At 37.5% G+C, this 16,822-nt stretch overlaps 1 protein-coding gene across 1 annotated transcript in view; it reads right to left on the bottom strand.

Moving 5' to 3' along the window:
- The window catches only part of dnah3.S (dynein axonemal heavy chain 3 S homeolog), a 169,807-nt gene that overhangs the window by 104,491 nt on the left and 48,494 nt on the right, over window positions 1-16,822 (bottom strand). Inside the window, exons 11-20 of the mRNA XM_018239192.2 lie at window positions 14,355-14,491; window positions 14,134-14,239; window positions 12,562-12,740; window positions 10,778-10,962; window positions 10,560-10,683; window positions 9,758-9,911; window positions 8,921-9,065; window positions 5,212-5,423; window positions 3,852-3,943; window positions 1,578-1,692 (exon numbers count right to left, since the gene is read on the bottom strand). Of these exons, the coding sequence (XP_018094681.1) occupies window positions 1,578-1,692; window positions 3,852-3,943; window positions 5,212-5,423; window positions 8,921-9,065; window positions 9,758-9,911; window positions 10,560-10,683; window positions 10,778-10,962; window positions 12,562-12,740; window positions 14,134-14,239; window positions 14,355-14,491 (1,449 nt within the window). The remainder of the gene's footprint in view (window positions 1-1,577; window positions 1,693-3,851; window positions 3,944-5,211; window positions 5,424-8,920; window positions 9,066-9,757; window positions 9,912-10,559; window positions 10,684-10,777; window positions 10,963-12,561; window positions 12,741-14,133; window positions 14,240-14,354; window positions 14,492-16,822) is intronic.

The following is a 16,822-nucleotide window of genomic DNA, read 5'->3' as shown; positions in this document are numbered from 1 at the left end:
CATACTTTGAGTGTCCTGCCTCTCTGTTATTTGTGTTTTTGAGGGAGAGCATTCAGTGGTGCATCTCTAATTTCTAGTAAGTCCATGTTATTTTGATTCATTTGCTGACCCTCATATAAAGTATTTATGCATGTTTATTTCCACCAAACAATGACCAGATCCCTTCAACTGACTCCTACTGCTCCAGAAGCACACTGGGATGTAATGGGAATGCCCGTCCCAGTTAAGGTTAACATCTCCCCTTCCTTTCCCAAGCTTCCCTTTTCTTCTTTACTTGCACCCATAACAATTTTGTCTGCCCTTATGCACATGGAGAGGAAAGATGTAGGCAAGCTTGCAGTCTAGATCTATGATGAGCAGAGAAGAGGTATAACAGATTGCAGGATTGTGTTTTTGAGAGAGTACTATAGTAATTGAATTTGACTCTGAAAGGTAGCGGAAGCCAGTGCAGGGATTGACAGAATGGCGAGGCAGAGGAGGAGTGGTTGCTGAGGTGTATGAGCCTCGCAGCAGTGTTCATTATGGACTGGAGAGGTGACAGTCTCTGGAGGGGAAGGCCAATTAAAAGAGAGTTACAGTAGTCTAGACGTGATATGACGAGATATAATCACCTGAGGTTAGTGATTAAAATAATTTTGGGTGTCTAATAGGCATCCCCCAGTGATTAAGCCTTTCTTTGTCCTTAAAGGATCACATGGACCATGGAAAAAATCCACATTGGTCCAAATTCAGAGTAAAAATTGATTATCCTCTAAAATAATGTTTGTGTAATTGGGAAATTTAGACAAAGTTTGCTGGCACTCTGCATGAGAAACTGATGCTAGCGTCTGTGAAATTCCACCAGCTGAAATAGCAAAATGCATTTTGAATTATATTTCTACAGTTTGGCACAGGGTCACTTTGCCAACTACCTCTCACTGACTTCAGTGTGATACACTAGTAATGTTAAGTCCGGTCCTTTATAACAGTGATACTTGCAGCAACTATGGCCCCAGATCTGGAGGACCTGTGTGGGTGTAAGACGTGTAGCTGCCCCTTCCGCTCCACTTTTAATCCAGCCCTAGTACTAATTAAAAAAAAAAATTATCAATAAACATTCTTTTGTAACATTGTTGAAATGCCATGTTTCTGGTTTACGTAGGATTAGATCCACATCTATTGAGAGTAAAGAGGTGGGTGTGTTCCTCACATGCCCTCCAAGTTTTTTGGCAGCAAGTCTTTTTTATGACATAAACATGAATTTCTCCTATTCATAGATACTTGTTTATATCTATAACCTTTTGCTGTGCCAGTAACTGGTTATTATATTATAATAAGCAGAACCTATTATTCTCCGTCTGTTAAGAAAGTATATGTCAATATCCTATCTATGGACTAAGCTGGGTTTACAACAAATTATACCTTTCTATTCAGTGACAGGCTATGTAATTATTTTAGCTGTGAACATACTGTACCACGGGAAAACAATTTAGGGCAAAACAGTTGCTCTAAAATTACAGTGATTGAAAGTCGGCACAGTAGTAGACCACCCACGTGCCAAGCATTGCACAGAAAACCCACAAGAAGCTTAGACTTACAGTTTCTCTGTATCGGATGAAAACGAAGATGATGTTGGACCATTCCAATTTCATCTTCTCCAAAGCTTTCTCAAGGGAATATTCCTTGCTGGCTGATGCACCAATCTGCTCCAATCTGTATCACACAAATAATAGGAGATTATATACCTGTTTGCTAAAAGCCATCCCCAATAGGAGCGATACCTGTGCTGTTACAATAATACCAAGTCACTTGGGGGTGCCAAATGTGATTATATTTACTTACTTGAATCCCCAGGCCGGTGCTCCTACCAGCAGAAAACTGAATGGGCCGGGGATATACCAGTGAGCACCACGGAGTGCTACTCTTACATCTTCCTCTTTCTTCGTGCGGCTGTGCATGCGCAGTAGAACGAAAAGCTGAACTTAACTAAAAGTCAGCTATTTCGTTCAACTGTCCATGCATTTGCCCTGGGAAATTTGAAGAAAGAAGAAGCCTGAAGAGGATCGCTCCGTGGTGCTCACAGGAATAACCCTGGGCCGGTGACGTTTTCTGCTGATAGGAGTACAGGCCCGGGGTTTCAGGTAAGTAAATACAATCACTTGGGGGTGCACCCCCAAGTGCAAAAAGTCTTTCCTTCTTTAATTTAAGCTGAGTGCCATAGCCTTTGGTGTAATGTCATGTTGGCAACTTTGAGGGGGTTATTTATCAAAATCCAAATTTTTCTCATTATTTTCTGAAATATACTCCAAGCAAATGCGCACGGTTATTTCCACTTTTTTATCAATAATAATAATATAATTATTCTCCTATTGACTTATTTACAACCTTAGCAGGTCTGAGATGCCAGATTTTCGTATTCAGACTTTTCCCATCCTCGTCGTATAATTTAAAGGTTTTTTTTCACTAAAAATTTAGATTTTATAGTCAAAAAGAATTTTTTGAGTTTTTGGCATTCGGACTTTAATAAGAAAAAAAAAACCTAGTGTTAGGGTGTTATTAGTGTGTAATGAGATTACATACCAATAAGAGTAGCCACCCAATATGTCATCTGTTGCCTCTTATGGAGCCACAAAACCCCTGACAATATTATGGGAAATAATAGCATCTTTGCAATAAGGGCACACTGAGCAATAAGTTGCATAGAATGCAACCAACAACATAAACCTTTTTGGGAACAATCCCCAAAAGCTGCAGGTACTGTGGAGTTGCATCAGTTAGCCTGAGATTTCCGACGTATTTCCTCGTGGAGTATATTAACCCTAAAATCTTTAAAGTGATGTCTTACCATAGAGAGAGAGATGAGGAAGCTTTATTTAAACAATGAGATGACAAAAGCGATGTTTGTTTGAGGCTAAAAATTATTCCCAGAACTCTCTTGGATCACCAAAGTAGGCATCAGAATCTTCAGTATGGATATAAGAGTATTTCACCTAACAGTGCTATGACAGGCACCGTGCTAACAAAGGCTGATTACTGTGTAAATATGACTTCCCAATAATACTCTGCAATAAAACACCTGAAGGGTGAGCATAATGCTGTTTAGAGTGCTACAAAGAAACATGTTTAAAATACATAATACCTACTGAAACAACAGATGTACACAGAACAGTCAGGACACTGCTGTGCTCTCCACACTTTTAGGCCCAACTAGTAGGTACTGGGTTTGCTGCACCTAAGGTCCTCTTATATTGAGTGGGCTTGTAGGCATGGAGACCTGGGGATTTGGTTTAAGTGTTGATATAAGATTCCATCTTTTATGTTACAAGACTTACAGCTATAATCCATAATATGTTTATGCGGATGGAAGTTGTAGTACAAAATGTGGTTATTACATTATTATTATATTATTGAAAACTGTCAGGATGGTATACATGCCCATTGACTAAATCATTCACCTTGTGCGTGTAAGGTTCATTTTCAAAACCTTTAACTGCCAATGAGCATAAAATAACTCCTTGTGCTCAGCAAAAAAAAAATAACTCCTTGTGCTCAGCAAAAAGTCTAATCTGCCTATGGACTAACTTCTTGAAGTGCTCACTTGTCTATGACTTAAGCAATTTGCAGCAGACATGGAGCATAACAAGAGAAGTTGGGGTTAAGCTCTCAAAAGTTGCGGTGCATTTATCAGCACTGGGCAAATCTGAACGGGCACCAATCAAAATGTTGCTTTTATTCTTCTACCTACAGCTGGTTGCCATATTTTAATGACTGTACTATGGGCTACTGCAGAGCTGCAATTTTTCCCCATGCTGTTATTTGATCCCAACGTTTGGTTGCTACATCTTTGTAAATTATAGAAAATGGACTCTTACCTTTCAATGTATTTTGACAGTCCATATTCCAACATATTAAGAAGCGATGTTTCTGGAGCTGGTGTAATGTCATAGCCCACAACATCGCTGATCTAAAGCAAAAATACATGCAAATGCATCATTAAGTTGCCTTTGTAAAGGTCTTTTTATTAATAATAAATGCACACAACAAAGCTGTACATAGAAAATGCTATAGTTACAAAACAATAGACAACAAATGTTGGTAAAAACTAATTACAACTCTTTCTCTCATTTGATTTAATTTTAATTCACTTTAATTTTAAAATTAATGTCAAAGACTGCTGACAACAGATATAGGACCCTCTCACTGGACCACCCATGGACATATAGCACAGTAATAATACATGACTACCTTGCTAAATCATAATCATACATTTTCCAACATTGGTGTTATTCTAATTAATGTGTTTAAACTCTTATTAATATTCAATATGCTGAACAGCATTTCAATAGTGAGATGAATGCTAATATAAGCTTTAGCAAAGCTGTACATAACTGATACTCAGTCTACATCTGATAGAAGGTGCTCAACCTCTAGTCATAACTAAGCTGATCAAGATGACATTGACGCAATATGTTGGCGCTATATAAATACATGTTAATAATAATAATAATAATAATAATAATACCTGCATTGGATTCTGATGCTAGCGTTGGTCTGCATGTGTTCTGTCATTTCACTGTAATATTAATTATACTATACTTTTCAAGATTTAGGTGGCCAGACCATGCTTGGAATTACATAACCCTGACCTAGTATGTAGTCGGTTGTACCCTGCTATCGAGGGTAATATAATAAAAAGTGTAAGGTTCCAGTTCTAGTAGCTTATAACAGCCAAAGAACAGGAGAATTTACAGTTTTTAAAGCAAGCATCTGATTGGTTGATATGGGTTTCCAGATATGGAGCAAATATTTCATATATTGCACCCTATTACTGTTATAATTTGTAATAATTAGTCGTTTTTGCTTTATTATGTTAAATCATACTCTACGATAAGGCTACTTTTGACAATGATGTAAAAAAAAAGCCATTTAACAAAATGTGGTAAATTTACATTCATTTGGATTAATTTAGATCTGTAGAATACATAATTAGTCAAATTTGCATCTGCAGCTCTTCCCCTTATCCTGCATAGATACAGAAAGCGTCTGTATTCAAAGGCTCAACAAGCTGTGATGTTCATATTTATACAACAAAATAGTTTATTGCAGTAAAGAGTGAAGCCACAGGTCAGGGAACACAAAGAATTATATGTAACCCTTGAGTTGAATCCTAACATATGTTAATGTGACCCAAATTGGGTTGGGCGAGAGAGCAAGAAAATCTGCCTGCAGTACCTGTTCCCAATGTCGTTTCTTTACTCCACGATTGCAGATGACAGAGATAACAGGAAGATGCATTTTGAATTTATCGATTTTGATCTTCATGTTTTCTGCCACTCGCTTGGGCCCAGGCATGTCAGCAAATGTTTTGGAAAGTTTATACATATTCCTCCACATGTTACCGACCTCCTCCGTAATGTCTTCTGCATTCAGTTCTTGGAAGGCACCTATAATAGGAGAACAGCAGAGATATTTGTTAAAGAGCAGTGATGAGCACAATTTTTCACCGGGTTTCGACACGAAAAAGCTGGCCAATGGGTGAAAAATTGTTATGCCTAAAAAATGTTGTCGCCGATAGACTTCAATGCATTTGACAAATTTTTTGTTGTTTCATGAATTTTCGGCAAAACGAAATGGGTCAGATTCACCCATCACTAGGGCTTATCAAAACTATTAAATTGCAGTTATGCAGGTTATCTATGGATTACAAAAATGGACAGTGAAATGGATGGTTCCAAATTTACAGTTTGAGAAAGCAAGGCAAGCTTTCTACTGTTTTTGTAGGAATTTGAACACCAGATGGAGCTCTTTTCATTAGAGGCTATGGGGCAAATTCATTAGATGCGAAGTTGCGCCAGGCGCAACTTCGCCGCACTTCGCTGCACTTTTCCGCACTTCGCCAGGCGTAGTTTCACCAGCGCTTCGCAAATTCACTAAAATCCGAAGTTGCGCACAGGGGTAGCGTAAGGTTGCGGAGTTGCGCTAGCGTTGTTTCACTATATAAAGCGAAGTTGCGCTAGCGAAGGCTAATTTGCATACGGCGCGAAATTCAAATTTCAATGGAGGAACACGTATCTGCACTACAAATGCCTAGAAAACCTTCAAATCTGCAAATAAAAATTTTATTTTGCCCTACACATGTGCCCACTGTCTAGGTAAGTTGCCATGAGTCAGGAAATGTAGGGGGGAGGAAGGGGAGCCCCAAAAAAATTTCGATCTTTTTCAGCCTATCAGCCATCATGTAGAAAACACGCCAGCATTTTTTGGGACTTAGAAAAAATTTTGACTTTTTTTTTAAACAATCACTATCTACTCTATTGCGCTTCGCCAGGTCACTGTGCAAGTTAGTGAATTTGCGTAGTTTCGTCGCTAGCGAAGATTTGCCTGGCGTAAGGTTGCGAAGTAACACTAGCGAAACTACGCCAGCGTTCGTTAGTGAATTTGCGCAGTAGCGAAAATGCCAAACGCTAGCGAATTAACGCTAGCGTTCGGCGCTTCGCGCCTTAGTGAATTTGCCCCTATGTGATTATATCCTTCGCATGTGGAGCAATCATTATGGCAAAATACATTATCAGTTAATATAAACACGCCCCTGAATAAGTCAGCATATGCAGAATAATGTATACTCGTGATTTACTAAGCATTTGCAGAAAAATTAAATAAATCTATTTATTTTTGCTGTGTGCTTGTCACTCACATACATATTTGCACATTTCCTATCAGAAGGCACATTGCCAGACGATGTCATAATATATCCAACATTTCCCCTTTCACCTTTGTAAAATTCTATGTATGTAGATACATCTTGTAAGATTCCACAAATGCCTAAAGCACATTAAAATAATACGATTTGAAGGAACTAGAATCAAGACAGCCCTGGGCTTCTCTGAGTGTCTTCCCTTTGCCTGAGCACTAGTCTCAGACACTATTTTTTATGCTGCTGTCATACATTTTAATGAGTACATCAAGAGATCAGTATCTCCTCTTGTTCAGCTGGGAATGTTCAATAACTCCTGTGAAACATAATCATTTATTATTATTATGGAAAAGTTATTTTAATTTTTTAAAAAAATCATAATTTGTTATTTGCATGGCCAGCTTATTTAACACTACATCTGACAACTAGTTGTTAATAAACAGGGGCTTCAAACAAAAAAATTCCCAGTAGCTGGTCTTTCTTCCACCACACAATGAGCTATATTTACCAATGTGGACTAAATGCAAAGCGCAAAACAAAAATTGGCCCATTCTGCAGTGTTTTTTTCCCCAGAATCCTAGTACGACTATAATTGTAAGGAGTCACAGCAAACATCTGAGCATGGCGCTATGCACAATCAATGCACATGGGGGCAATGTGTGAAGGAATCCTTAATGTCAAAGTAATGTAACCTGGGGCAACAAGTTGAGGCACAAGGTTCCTTGAGTCACTTTGCACTGTGCTTCACGTCACACCAGTAGGTGCAAAAAGTAACTGATGTTAATCACAAGACAACAGAGGTGAAGACTTTATAGTCATTATATTTACATTTTTGTGCCTAGTGCTGTGCCACTAACTTACTTAATTCAGTGATTAATTAAGGTAATTAATTTTGTTTGTTTGTTTGTTGTTTGCCCAACCATTTATACATTACCAGCTCTAATTATCAACATCTTTCCATACCCTTGTGAGACCTTGTGAGATCAGTATGTTCCATTTCCCTTCTAATATGGTATCTGTTACAGACATACACAACAGTCCAACTTGTGACAGGAGCTAAGCTTGTGAAAAGTTCCTGTGGGATGGTCATCTTTGGACATAAAAGTGCAAGACTATGAACTGGGGGCATGGTCAGGTGTATTCTAGTTTGAACAGATTTGTATTTATTGAGGCTTTATTTTGGCCTAATTTTTTAGTCCCTTACAGGAAGTGGACTAATAAGGTTGCCCCTCTTGAATGAGACCTGCTAACTACGTAATATGGGGCCAATTTATTTCTGATAGCAGCCCTGGTCCTTCTACTCAATGTTTATCAATGTTGATAAATGCAAGGTTATGCACTTTGGCAAAAATAATATAAATGCAAGTTATACATTAAATGGCAGTGTGTTGGGAGTTTCCTTAACTGAGAAGTAGCCAGGGTTTTTTGTAGATAACACGTTGTCTAATTCTGGGTAGTGTCATTCTGTGGCCACTAAACCAAATAAAGTTCTGTCTTGCATAAAAAAAGGGAATAAACTCAAGGGATGAAAACATAATTATGCCTCTTTATAGGTCCCTGGTAAGGCCACACCTGGAGGATGCAGTGCAGTTTTGGACTCCAGTCCTAAGAGGGATATAACTGAGCTGGAGAGAGTGCAGAGATGTGCAAATAAACTGGTTGGGATGAAAGACTTAAATTATGAGGGGAGACTGTCAAGGTTGGGTTGTTTTCCCTGGAAAAAAGGCACTTGCGAGGGAACATGATTACACTTTACAAGTATATTAGAGGACATTATAGACAAATAGCAGGGGACCTTTTTACCCATAAAGAGGATCACCGTACCAGAGGCCACCCCTTTAGACTAGAAGAAAAGAACTTTCATTTGAAGCAACATAGGGGGTTCTTCACAGTCAGGACAGTGAGGTTGTGTAATGCACTGCCAGATGAAGTTGTGATGCTTTTAAGTGTGGCTTGGATAATTTCTTGGACAGACATAATATCAAAGGCTATTGTGATACTAAACTCTATAGTTAGTATATATATGGGTATATAGAATTTATGTGAGGATATGGAGGGTATGTGTTTGGATGCTGGGTTTCATTTGGAGGGATTTAACTTGATTGACTTTTTCTTTTTTCAACCCGATTTAACTATGTAACCGAGCTTTAAATTAAACCTGTAATTTCCCGCTTCTTCGGTAAACTAAACTGCCAGCCCTTTGCTAATTCATAGGTATTCTAGAACAATAGAAAACAATTTACTTACCATTCATCCATTCCTCGGATTTACAATGGAAATTGTATGCTGTTATCCATAGTTGCTCATAAGGGACCTTATTAAGCATTGCAGTCTGCAACAAAGGAAACTGACTTTTTTCCCATTCCAGAAGCTCCTCTTCTATATTGATGGCCTAACAAAAATAATGACTCTGTTATCAAGTAAGATATTTTATGCATTGTACAAGAATATAAAGCTCACTAAGGGAGCAAAATCACAATGAAAAAACATCCATGTTTAGTTCAATTGCTGCGTTAATAAAAAAAAATCTAGAACAGAATGGGCTGGCAGAAAGGGGAGTTAAGCAGCTAAAACAGAATATGAGAAATTACTTTATTTTCAGCAGCCAGTGGCAGAACTATAGAGGAAGTAGACCCTATAGTGGCAGAACTATAGAGGAAGTAGACCCTATAGTGGCAGAACTATAGAGGAGGTAGACCCTAAGGACCAGGTCTACCTCCCCTATACAGAGGCCTGTGAGGGAGGACCACAGGTGACCCTCAATTTTATGCTCAACCCACAACCCAGGCAAAACTATGGATCTGGGGGTTTTGGGGGTGGTCTGAAAGAAAATGTTGTAAGGAGGCCCAGCCAATAAAGTTATGCCAATAGGATTGCTTTATCCACCAATATGAATTCATACAGCTTAGTTACCATTACAAGCAAGGTACTGTTTTTATTATTGGGATCAATAATTAACCATAATCACATAATTTTATTTTTGTCAATTCCTTTAATATATTCCCATCTACTCAAAGTGTATTATAAAAAAAGCTGCATAGCAACAAGTCATTTCCCATTATTCTATAGCTCATCATTACCAACCTCAAATTCAGCAAGAGCCGCATTTAAGTTTCTGTCTAGTTCATTCAGTTTTTCAACATTGGCCTTCATTTCATCCAGAGTCATAGTTTCACGTTTTTTAAAGGCTTCTATTTCTGTAATGTAGCCTTGGAGCTTTTTCTCAAATTCAGAACGCCTACAATGAAGAGAATATCCTCATCCTTTGTTATACAATAGCTAGACACCTTTTGTTTTGTAGCAAACATGGCCTTATGTTCCATGTTTTATTAGCATCTAAAGATGTTTTAGTGTAAACCCAGCCAGGATTATTAGCAGAAAAAACAAACTGTACATAGATACAATAAGCCTATCTCGCACATCTCACGATTTACCCAATCTGATCAAAGTCTCCACTTTTGTATTAATGAATAATGCCTCAAGTACATCAGTATTATCTGTCAAGAGTCAGCCTTTGAGTGTGAGAGGGCAGATCTGAAAAGTGCACTGAGCTTCATAAAGAATATTATGAACAAGTTTGTTAAACAGCCTTCCTTTTCTATTTTAGCTTTCATCTCCAGCTACCATATAACCAATTAACATTACTGACAACTGTAGTAGAGTTCTGATGGAGCTAAAACTAACAAGACCAATGAAAGATTAATACTAGGGAAGCACAATGCATTCTAAATACAAATTGCATGAATACAGGTATAATTAAAAAGTATTGTAATCAGAGCATTCAAAGGCCTAACAATAGAATGTTGAGTGCACTTGTGGTGTTATCTAAATGAATAAAAATATGTGTCTGTTCACTTCTGAGACAGAATATCAGTATTATCCATACCTTGTATTAAGATCATCCTCTGCCTGGTCTTTCTTAGCCATTAACCGGTTGTTGTTGACTTCAAACACTGTTTCAATTTGTTCCGGCCAATGAAAAACGGTGCTATTAAGTTTCAGGTCATCATCTGCAAAAGGTTAAATAAAGTAATAATGTTGTTAGCTTATTGTATCAGTCATTTTCTACTGTTTTTTTTTTACTGTGATTGGAACATCACTTACAGAGGAGGGTAGCATAGTCCAGCAGGAATGCTAACCTACTGGCAGCTTCTGAGATCTCATCTTTCAGCTTATAAACTGTAACATCCCTTGACTTTTTGAGAAAGTCAATTAAAGCAACCAGTTCTTCTGTGGTAGAAGGCACTTCATTCACCTTATCAGCAATAAGGCTGTATTTGGAGCAGATGCTAAGAGTAAAGAATTGGAAAAAGTTGTTAAAAATAAAGATAAAAATATTGATTTTAATTAATATACTACAGTCAATCTGTCAGCAACAGTTAATGGACTACCGTAATACGTCTCATATTCCTGCAAGCTCTAGCAGCGTTTACCACCAGTAAGACAATGACCCTCAATCTGTTTTAGAAGCACAGATAGGGCACAATACTGATTAGATCCCAGCTGCAGACATTAAAGCCCCCATGGTGCTGAGCAGTGCAGGTCACACTTGCAATTTAATTCAATCAAGAGTCACCAATGGAATGTACATAATTACATTATAATAAACTGTGTTAAACTGTCACATGAAAAATAATCAAGAAAGAGAACTAATTTACGTGTGTCTGATAACATTAAACTGATGAATTAGCAGTGTACACAAATTGTAATTTGTATGAAATGTGTTGCATAATGATGGTTTTATTAGGCGATGAAAACAACACAGCAGCATATAATAATACATAGGTAATGGAAAGTGTGTTAGTTAAATAAAACAATGGATATGATAAATTATGGGTGCAGAATGGATGAAAATACAAAGAGCCTGAAAATAATAAAAATGGCCATCCTTGAACACTAAATTGGACCCCAGCTTTGCAGTCTTTTGGTGTAACAATCTTTCTAATCACCTCCCACAGTTATCCTATTGCGTTGGTTGTGTGATTTGCTGTATGAGCTACGAGGTGGTGGCACTGCAGACCAGAGGTTGTTGCCTAATAGCAGTGGCGTAACATGAAAGCAGTGCCCCCCCCCAATAAAATTTTGGGGTGGGGTGGAGCCAACAACCATCAGTCTACACACTCTGATTTCACCTTGCCCCAAGTATGTTGTGAGCAACACAGGTTAGGATAAGCATGCCAAAATAAGGAGTCCCCTCTGCTTAACAGCACAGTACATAACAAGTTGGTAGTATAGCAGGGCTGCAGTCCACTGATCTATTCCCGAAGGTACGTGCACTAATTCCATATCTTGAATAGCCCCTATGTATCTTCCTCATCAGAAAAGAGAAACATACGGTGACCAAAAGATAACAGCCAAGAGTGCATGCGTGGACAAAATATTCTGTTCAGCTTAATATTTTCCTTTGCTGGTGTTGAATCTGACATGTTGTAACCACTCAGGGTAAAATACCTGAAAATTCCTTTGCTTTGCAAGTAATGTATATGGTTTAGAGAAGAAGTAACTTTGAAAAAAAAAGAAGATGCATTTAATTTAGTATAGGTAAGAGCAACTTTTCTGTTTATATATGGTCCAGTACACATGTATTTTTTCTCCCAGTAATATTATTTGTGGTCAGACTCACTTACCAACAATGGCATGGCCGAACATATTACAGGTGTTTTGCCCACTTTTTTTTAACATGTATCAAAAGCCAAATAATCACCCTATGGAGAGTCCAAATTAATACAATTTCCAGAAAGCACAGGCACTTTTTAAGCCAAATGCCCCCCAAAAAGTTTTAGCATTCATGCTTAGTCATGCCAATTACAACAGATAAACTGCACATTCCCCAAAAGTATTTCTAATTACCCCAGTTTCCCATGTAGATTCCCATTAGTTTGATTTACCTTTTATTGAGAACTCTGTTTTCCTCCACTACATACTGAATAAGTTGATCCTTTAGCTTTTGGGCTTTGGCACAAAGATCTTCATTCAGTCTCAAGGTATCCAGGCAGAACAGAGCAAGTGGAACTGTAATATGCATGGAGGCAATTTCTCCCCTTAGCTGCGAAATGCTATTGATTTTCTGTGTTAAAAAAATTAATGTTAGTTTAAGGTGGTAGTGAAATGTAGGTAATCTCTGAAAAATGTAAGATATGTTAATATAGAAAAGGAGGCAAGAACATTGAGTTGTCAGAAGACAGAAATGGGAGATAAATATGAAAATTGAAGAGTATGGAAGATACCCTATATATTTGCAAATGACCCACACAGATGCACATTTTTTTCATTCAAAGTGAACACTACATGAGTATTTTTTTTATAAAGGATGCCAGTGATAATTTAGTATAAAAAGGGGTAGAAGTGCAGAGCAGTAGTGAATCCTCAGCACTTCAGCACGAGATGCAGACCACAAGGTCAGGAGGTGCAAGTCAGCAATATCCTCAACCTGTGGCAGATGGAAAGGACAGGACCCCATTGGAGCCTGTGTCATCTGCAACTCCCTTACTTGAATATCTGAATGATGGGGACAGGTGGGGTGCAAGTGGATGCCCTCATAAATGAAATGCTCTATCATGGGGGGGGGGTAGCTACAGGTCTCCATGATTTGAAACAGATACCTTTAGCAATTCCACAACACCAGATTGTTTAAAGTCCAGTTGCATTTTGTTTTGCATTCTGCGCACTGCCATCGGTTTAGTATCTCGTTGCATTTTATTCACATTTATTTTATTAAGCAGCTGGGCCATAGCATGAAAGCATGATTCGCCCATATCAAACATGACACTGAGTAAAGCATGGGGTGAGGTTGATTTATGGCAAGATTGCAGTCCAGATACTTGTTTCTTATAGAAGACATAGCCATTTGAGGAAAGTGTTAGCTGCCCACTTCCATGCTCTATTTAACTGCTGAGGAAAAGTTATCAAAACTGATCTATTAACCCAGTCACACAAGTGTCAGCACTGTTGAATTTGTCTATAGGAAATGTCCCAGGGACATCAGTTGCCCTTGCCAGTCCATGGCTAAGATAACAGAAAATCAATAATACAATTCCCATTATAGGCTAATAAGTGACAGGAAATTGTGCTTCTGCAGTAGGCAATAAATATCAGGCAAGACAACAGCCTTTTTTTTGAAATAGTGATTATTAAAACTAGCGAATTGGCTGGCTATATCACTTGAATGTGCTTTTTCTTACTATTCTTTTCTGATTTATTGACTCTTGAATGAATGTGTAACCTTGACCTCTCATTGCTGCCTGTCCCCCCCCAATAGTAACAAAATTATAACTAGAACATGTGAAAGAAAGAAAGAAAGAAAGAAAGAAAGAAAGAAAGAAAGAAAGAAAGAAAGAAAGAAAGAAAAAGTGTCACTTAACTATCTAAAATATATCACGTCCACAAAAAGGAATACAAAATAAACAGTGTCCAATGTTATTAAAATATAGTCTAGGATCAGAAGATAATTGGGCCATTACCTTTGTAAATGCATGGAGAGAGTGTTCCTCTTTTAGAAATGAGTTGACATCCTGTTGGGCTTTCTGGTTTAGAAGGTCATTATATTTTTTGTAAACATTTAAGTACCTATCATAAAAGGAAAGCATCCAGATTTTAAAAATCTCTTTTCTACTTCTACTTCACTACTTCAGTAACCATTATACAGTATAATTTTTTGAACTGAGAAAAAAAGAAAGCTCACTTCTGCGGCCCAACTATGTTCATGTTGAAGACCTCCATGGTTTTTTTGATGTAGTCTGAAACCAAAGATTCGTCTTGCGTGACTGAGCTGAGAGTGAGGTTTTCCATCTGAAGATCAGGAAAGAGATCAACCTCAACCTGCAAAGATCAACATTTATTAAGTAAATTGCAACTGCCCTCCCAAGAGCTTTAGATTTAGATCTAGCAACCTCAAGATATATAAGAATGCACTGAATTAGAACTGAAAATATCGGAAAAACACTAGGAGGAAACACATAATTTATATGAACATTTAGGGGCACATTTACTTAGCTCGAGTGAAAGATTAGAATAAAAAATACTTCAATTTCAAAGTATTTTTTTGGCTACTTCGATCATCGAATTGGATACTTTGACCCTCGACTACGACTTCGACTTCGAATCAAATGATTCGAACTAAAAATCGTTTGACTATTCAACCATTCGATAATAAAATACTGTCTCTTTAAAAAACACTTCGACCACCTACTTCGCCACCTAAAACCTACCGATCATCAATGTTAGTCTATGGGGGAGGTCTCCATAGGCTTTCTAGCCAATTTGTGATCAAAGGAAAATTGTCTGATCGATGGATTAAAATCCTTCGAATCGTTCGATTCGAAGGATTTAATCGTTCGATCAAACGATTTTTCCTTCGGTCGTTCAATCATACTAAATGCGGTAAATCCTTTGACTTCGATATTCGAAGTCGAAGGATTTTACTTCGACGGTCGAATATCGAGGGTTAATTAACTCTCGATATTCGACCCTAAGAAAATGTGCCCCTAAATGTCATGCTTGCATAATCCAGCAAGTTTCAGTGTACAGCAGACAGGTTCTAACATTTCTATCTCAGCAAATCCATTCTGTACAGAGTCTGCTTTGCATGGATCATTCCAAAAATGACTGTAACACAGTAGGATATACTTGTCTAGAATGTAGACTGTCCAGTAGTTCCAGCAGTGCCAACCACAATATTAGTGATTACAGGGTCACTGTACTAATGAGGGACTTTAAATCAGAGAGGGACAGAAAGGTGGTTTAATCTCAACTCACAGAAAAGTCTGAAACCAAGCTTTGCTTAAACAGGGCTACAAACTTGCGCAATTATGACCTGTAAACTCCAGGCTGCATATATCCCATGGGATCACCCTTTCCAAGAGAACCATATTGTTGTATGACATGGACATTTCAAAGCATCAAATAGCCACTTCCCATATGCCTACTGAATACTCGCAGAGGACTATTTATCAACAGTCTATTTTTAGTGGGTTGTAAGATTCATTTAAAAGTTTTTTTAATAGATCCAAATATAAAAAGTATGAACGGGAAAAAAACACCGAACGATGGGCTAAATTATATGAATACTTCGAAAGTATTTTGGACAATTAATAGCAAAAGAAATCCTAAAACCTCCCAAATTCCATATAGGTTAAAAATGGTCCAACAGGATCAGCGCAGCTCCCGTTGACGTCTATAGGACCGTGAAAACTTTTACCAGGCAAATTTTTGTATTAGGGTTTTTTTTGTGTTTTTTACTCTTAATAAATCAGAAATACAAAAAAAAAACTTGATTTTTTTAGTGAAAAAAACAGAAATTCAGTTGTTAGTAAATAGGCCCCATAGTGTTCATTTGGATCATGCATCAAGCAGGGCATGCATAAAGGATGAGCAGTTGACCTAGAGGTTAAGCGATATGAAATCTCATGCTAGAGACTCTGGTTCAACTCCATGTGGTAATTGTGACCCTGGACAAGTTACTTAATTGCCTGTTGTCCCAGCATACTCAGTGCACCCATAATGCCTGTTTTGCTTGCTGTAAAGAGCTTTGGTTAGTGATTAGCAAAATAGTTCACCAAGTATTTCGCCATGAAAATTACGCTCATAGATTCTAATGGGTGAAAAAGATTTGTTGTGCAACAAAAATGTGTCCCGCAAATCAAAAATAATTTTGTTGCCCATAGACTTCAATGCATTTCTGTAAATTTTGAGTGAAACAGGTTAGATTCTCCCATCACTAGATTTGAGTCCCACAGCAGAAAAGAGATTTATAAGTTATTCAGTTTCCCTACATCATATAATAATACATACATAATATATAAAGTATATATATTTATAAAACAAGAGTTACATTTCACTTTATGTCTGTGCAATGTCCCTGTTACTACTAGAAATATTATCTTGAATAAACAAAAATAAATATAAATTAAGAATTCATGAGACTTAGTAAATGATATTTATATAATTTAAGGGTCATTTAGTTGATGTTTCAGTCCCTCAGGAGAATCCTACCTTGTCCCCAGAGGCCAAATTTTCAAATAAATAAACCTTTTTTTTTCACCATTATAAAGTCTTGTGTGTGTGTGCTCCATTTATTATTTATAATAGGTTGCATTGTTTTGTATAGTAGTATATATCTATATATGCTGCTATACAACATTAATGCAACCT

This window comes from Xenopus laevis, chromosome 9_10S (genome assembly GCF_017654675.1).
Source record: "Xenopus laevis strain J_2021 chromosome 9_10S, Xenopus_laevis_v10.1, whole genome shotgun sequence".
NCBI classification, from domain to species: domain Eukaryota; kingdom Metazoa; phylum Chordata; class Amphibia; order Anura; family Pipidae; genus Xenopus; species Xenopus laevis.
This window is presented reverse-complemented; position numbering and strand designations above follow the sequence as displayed.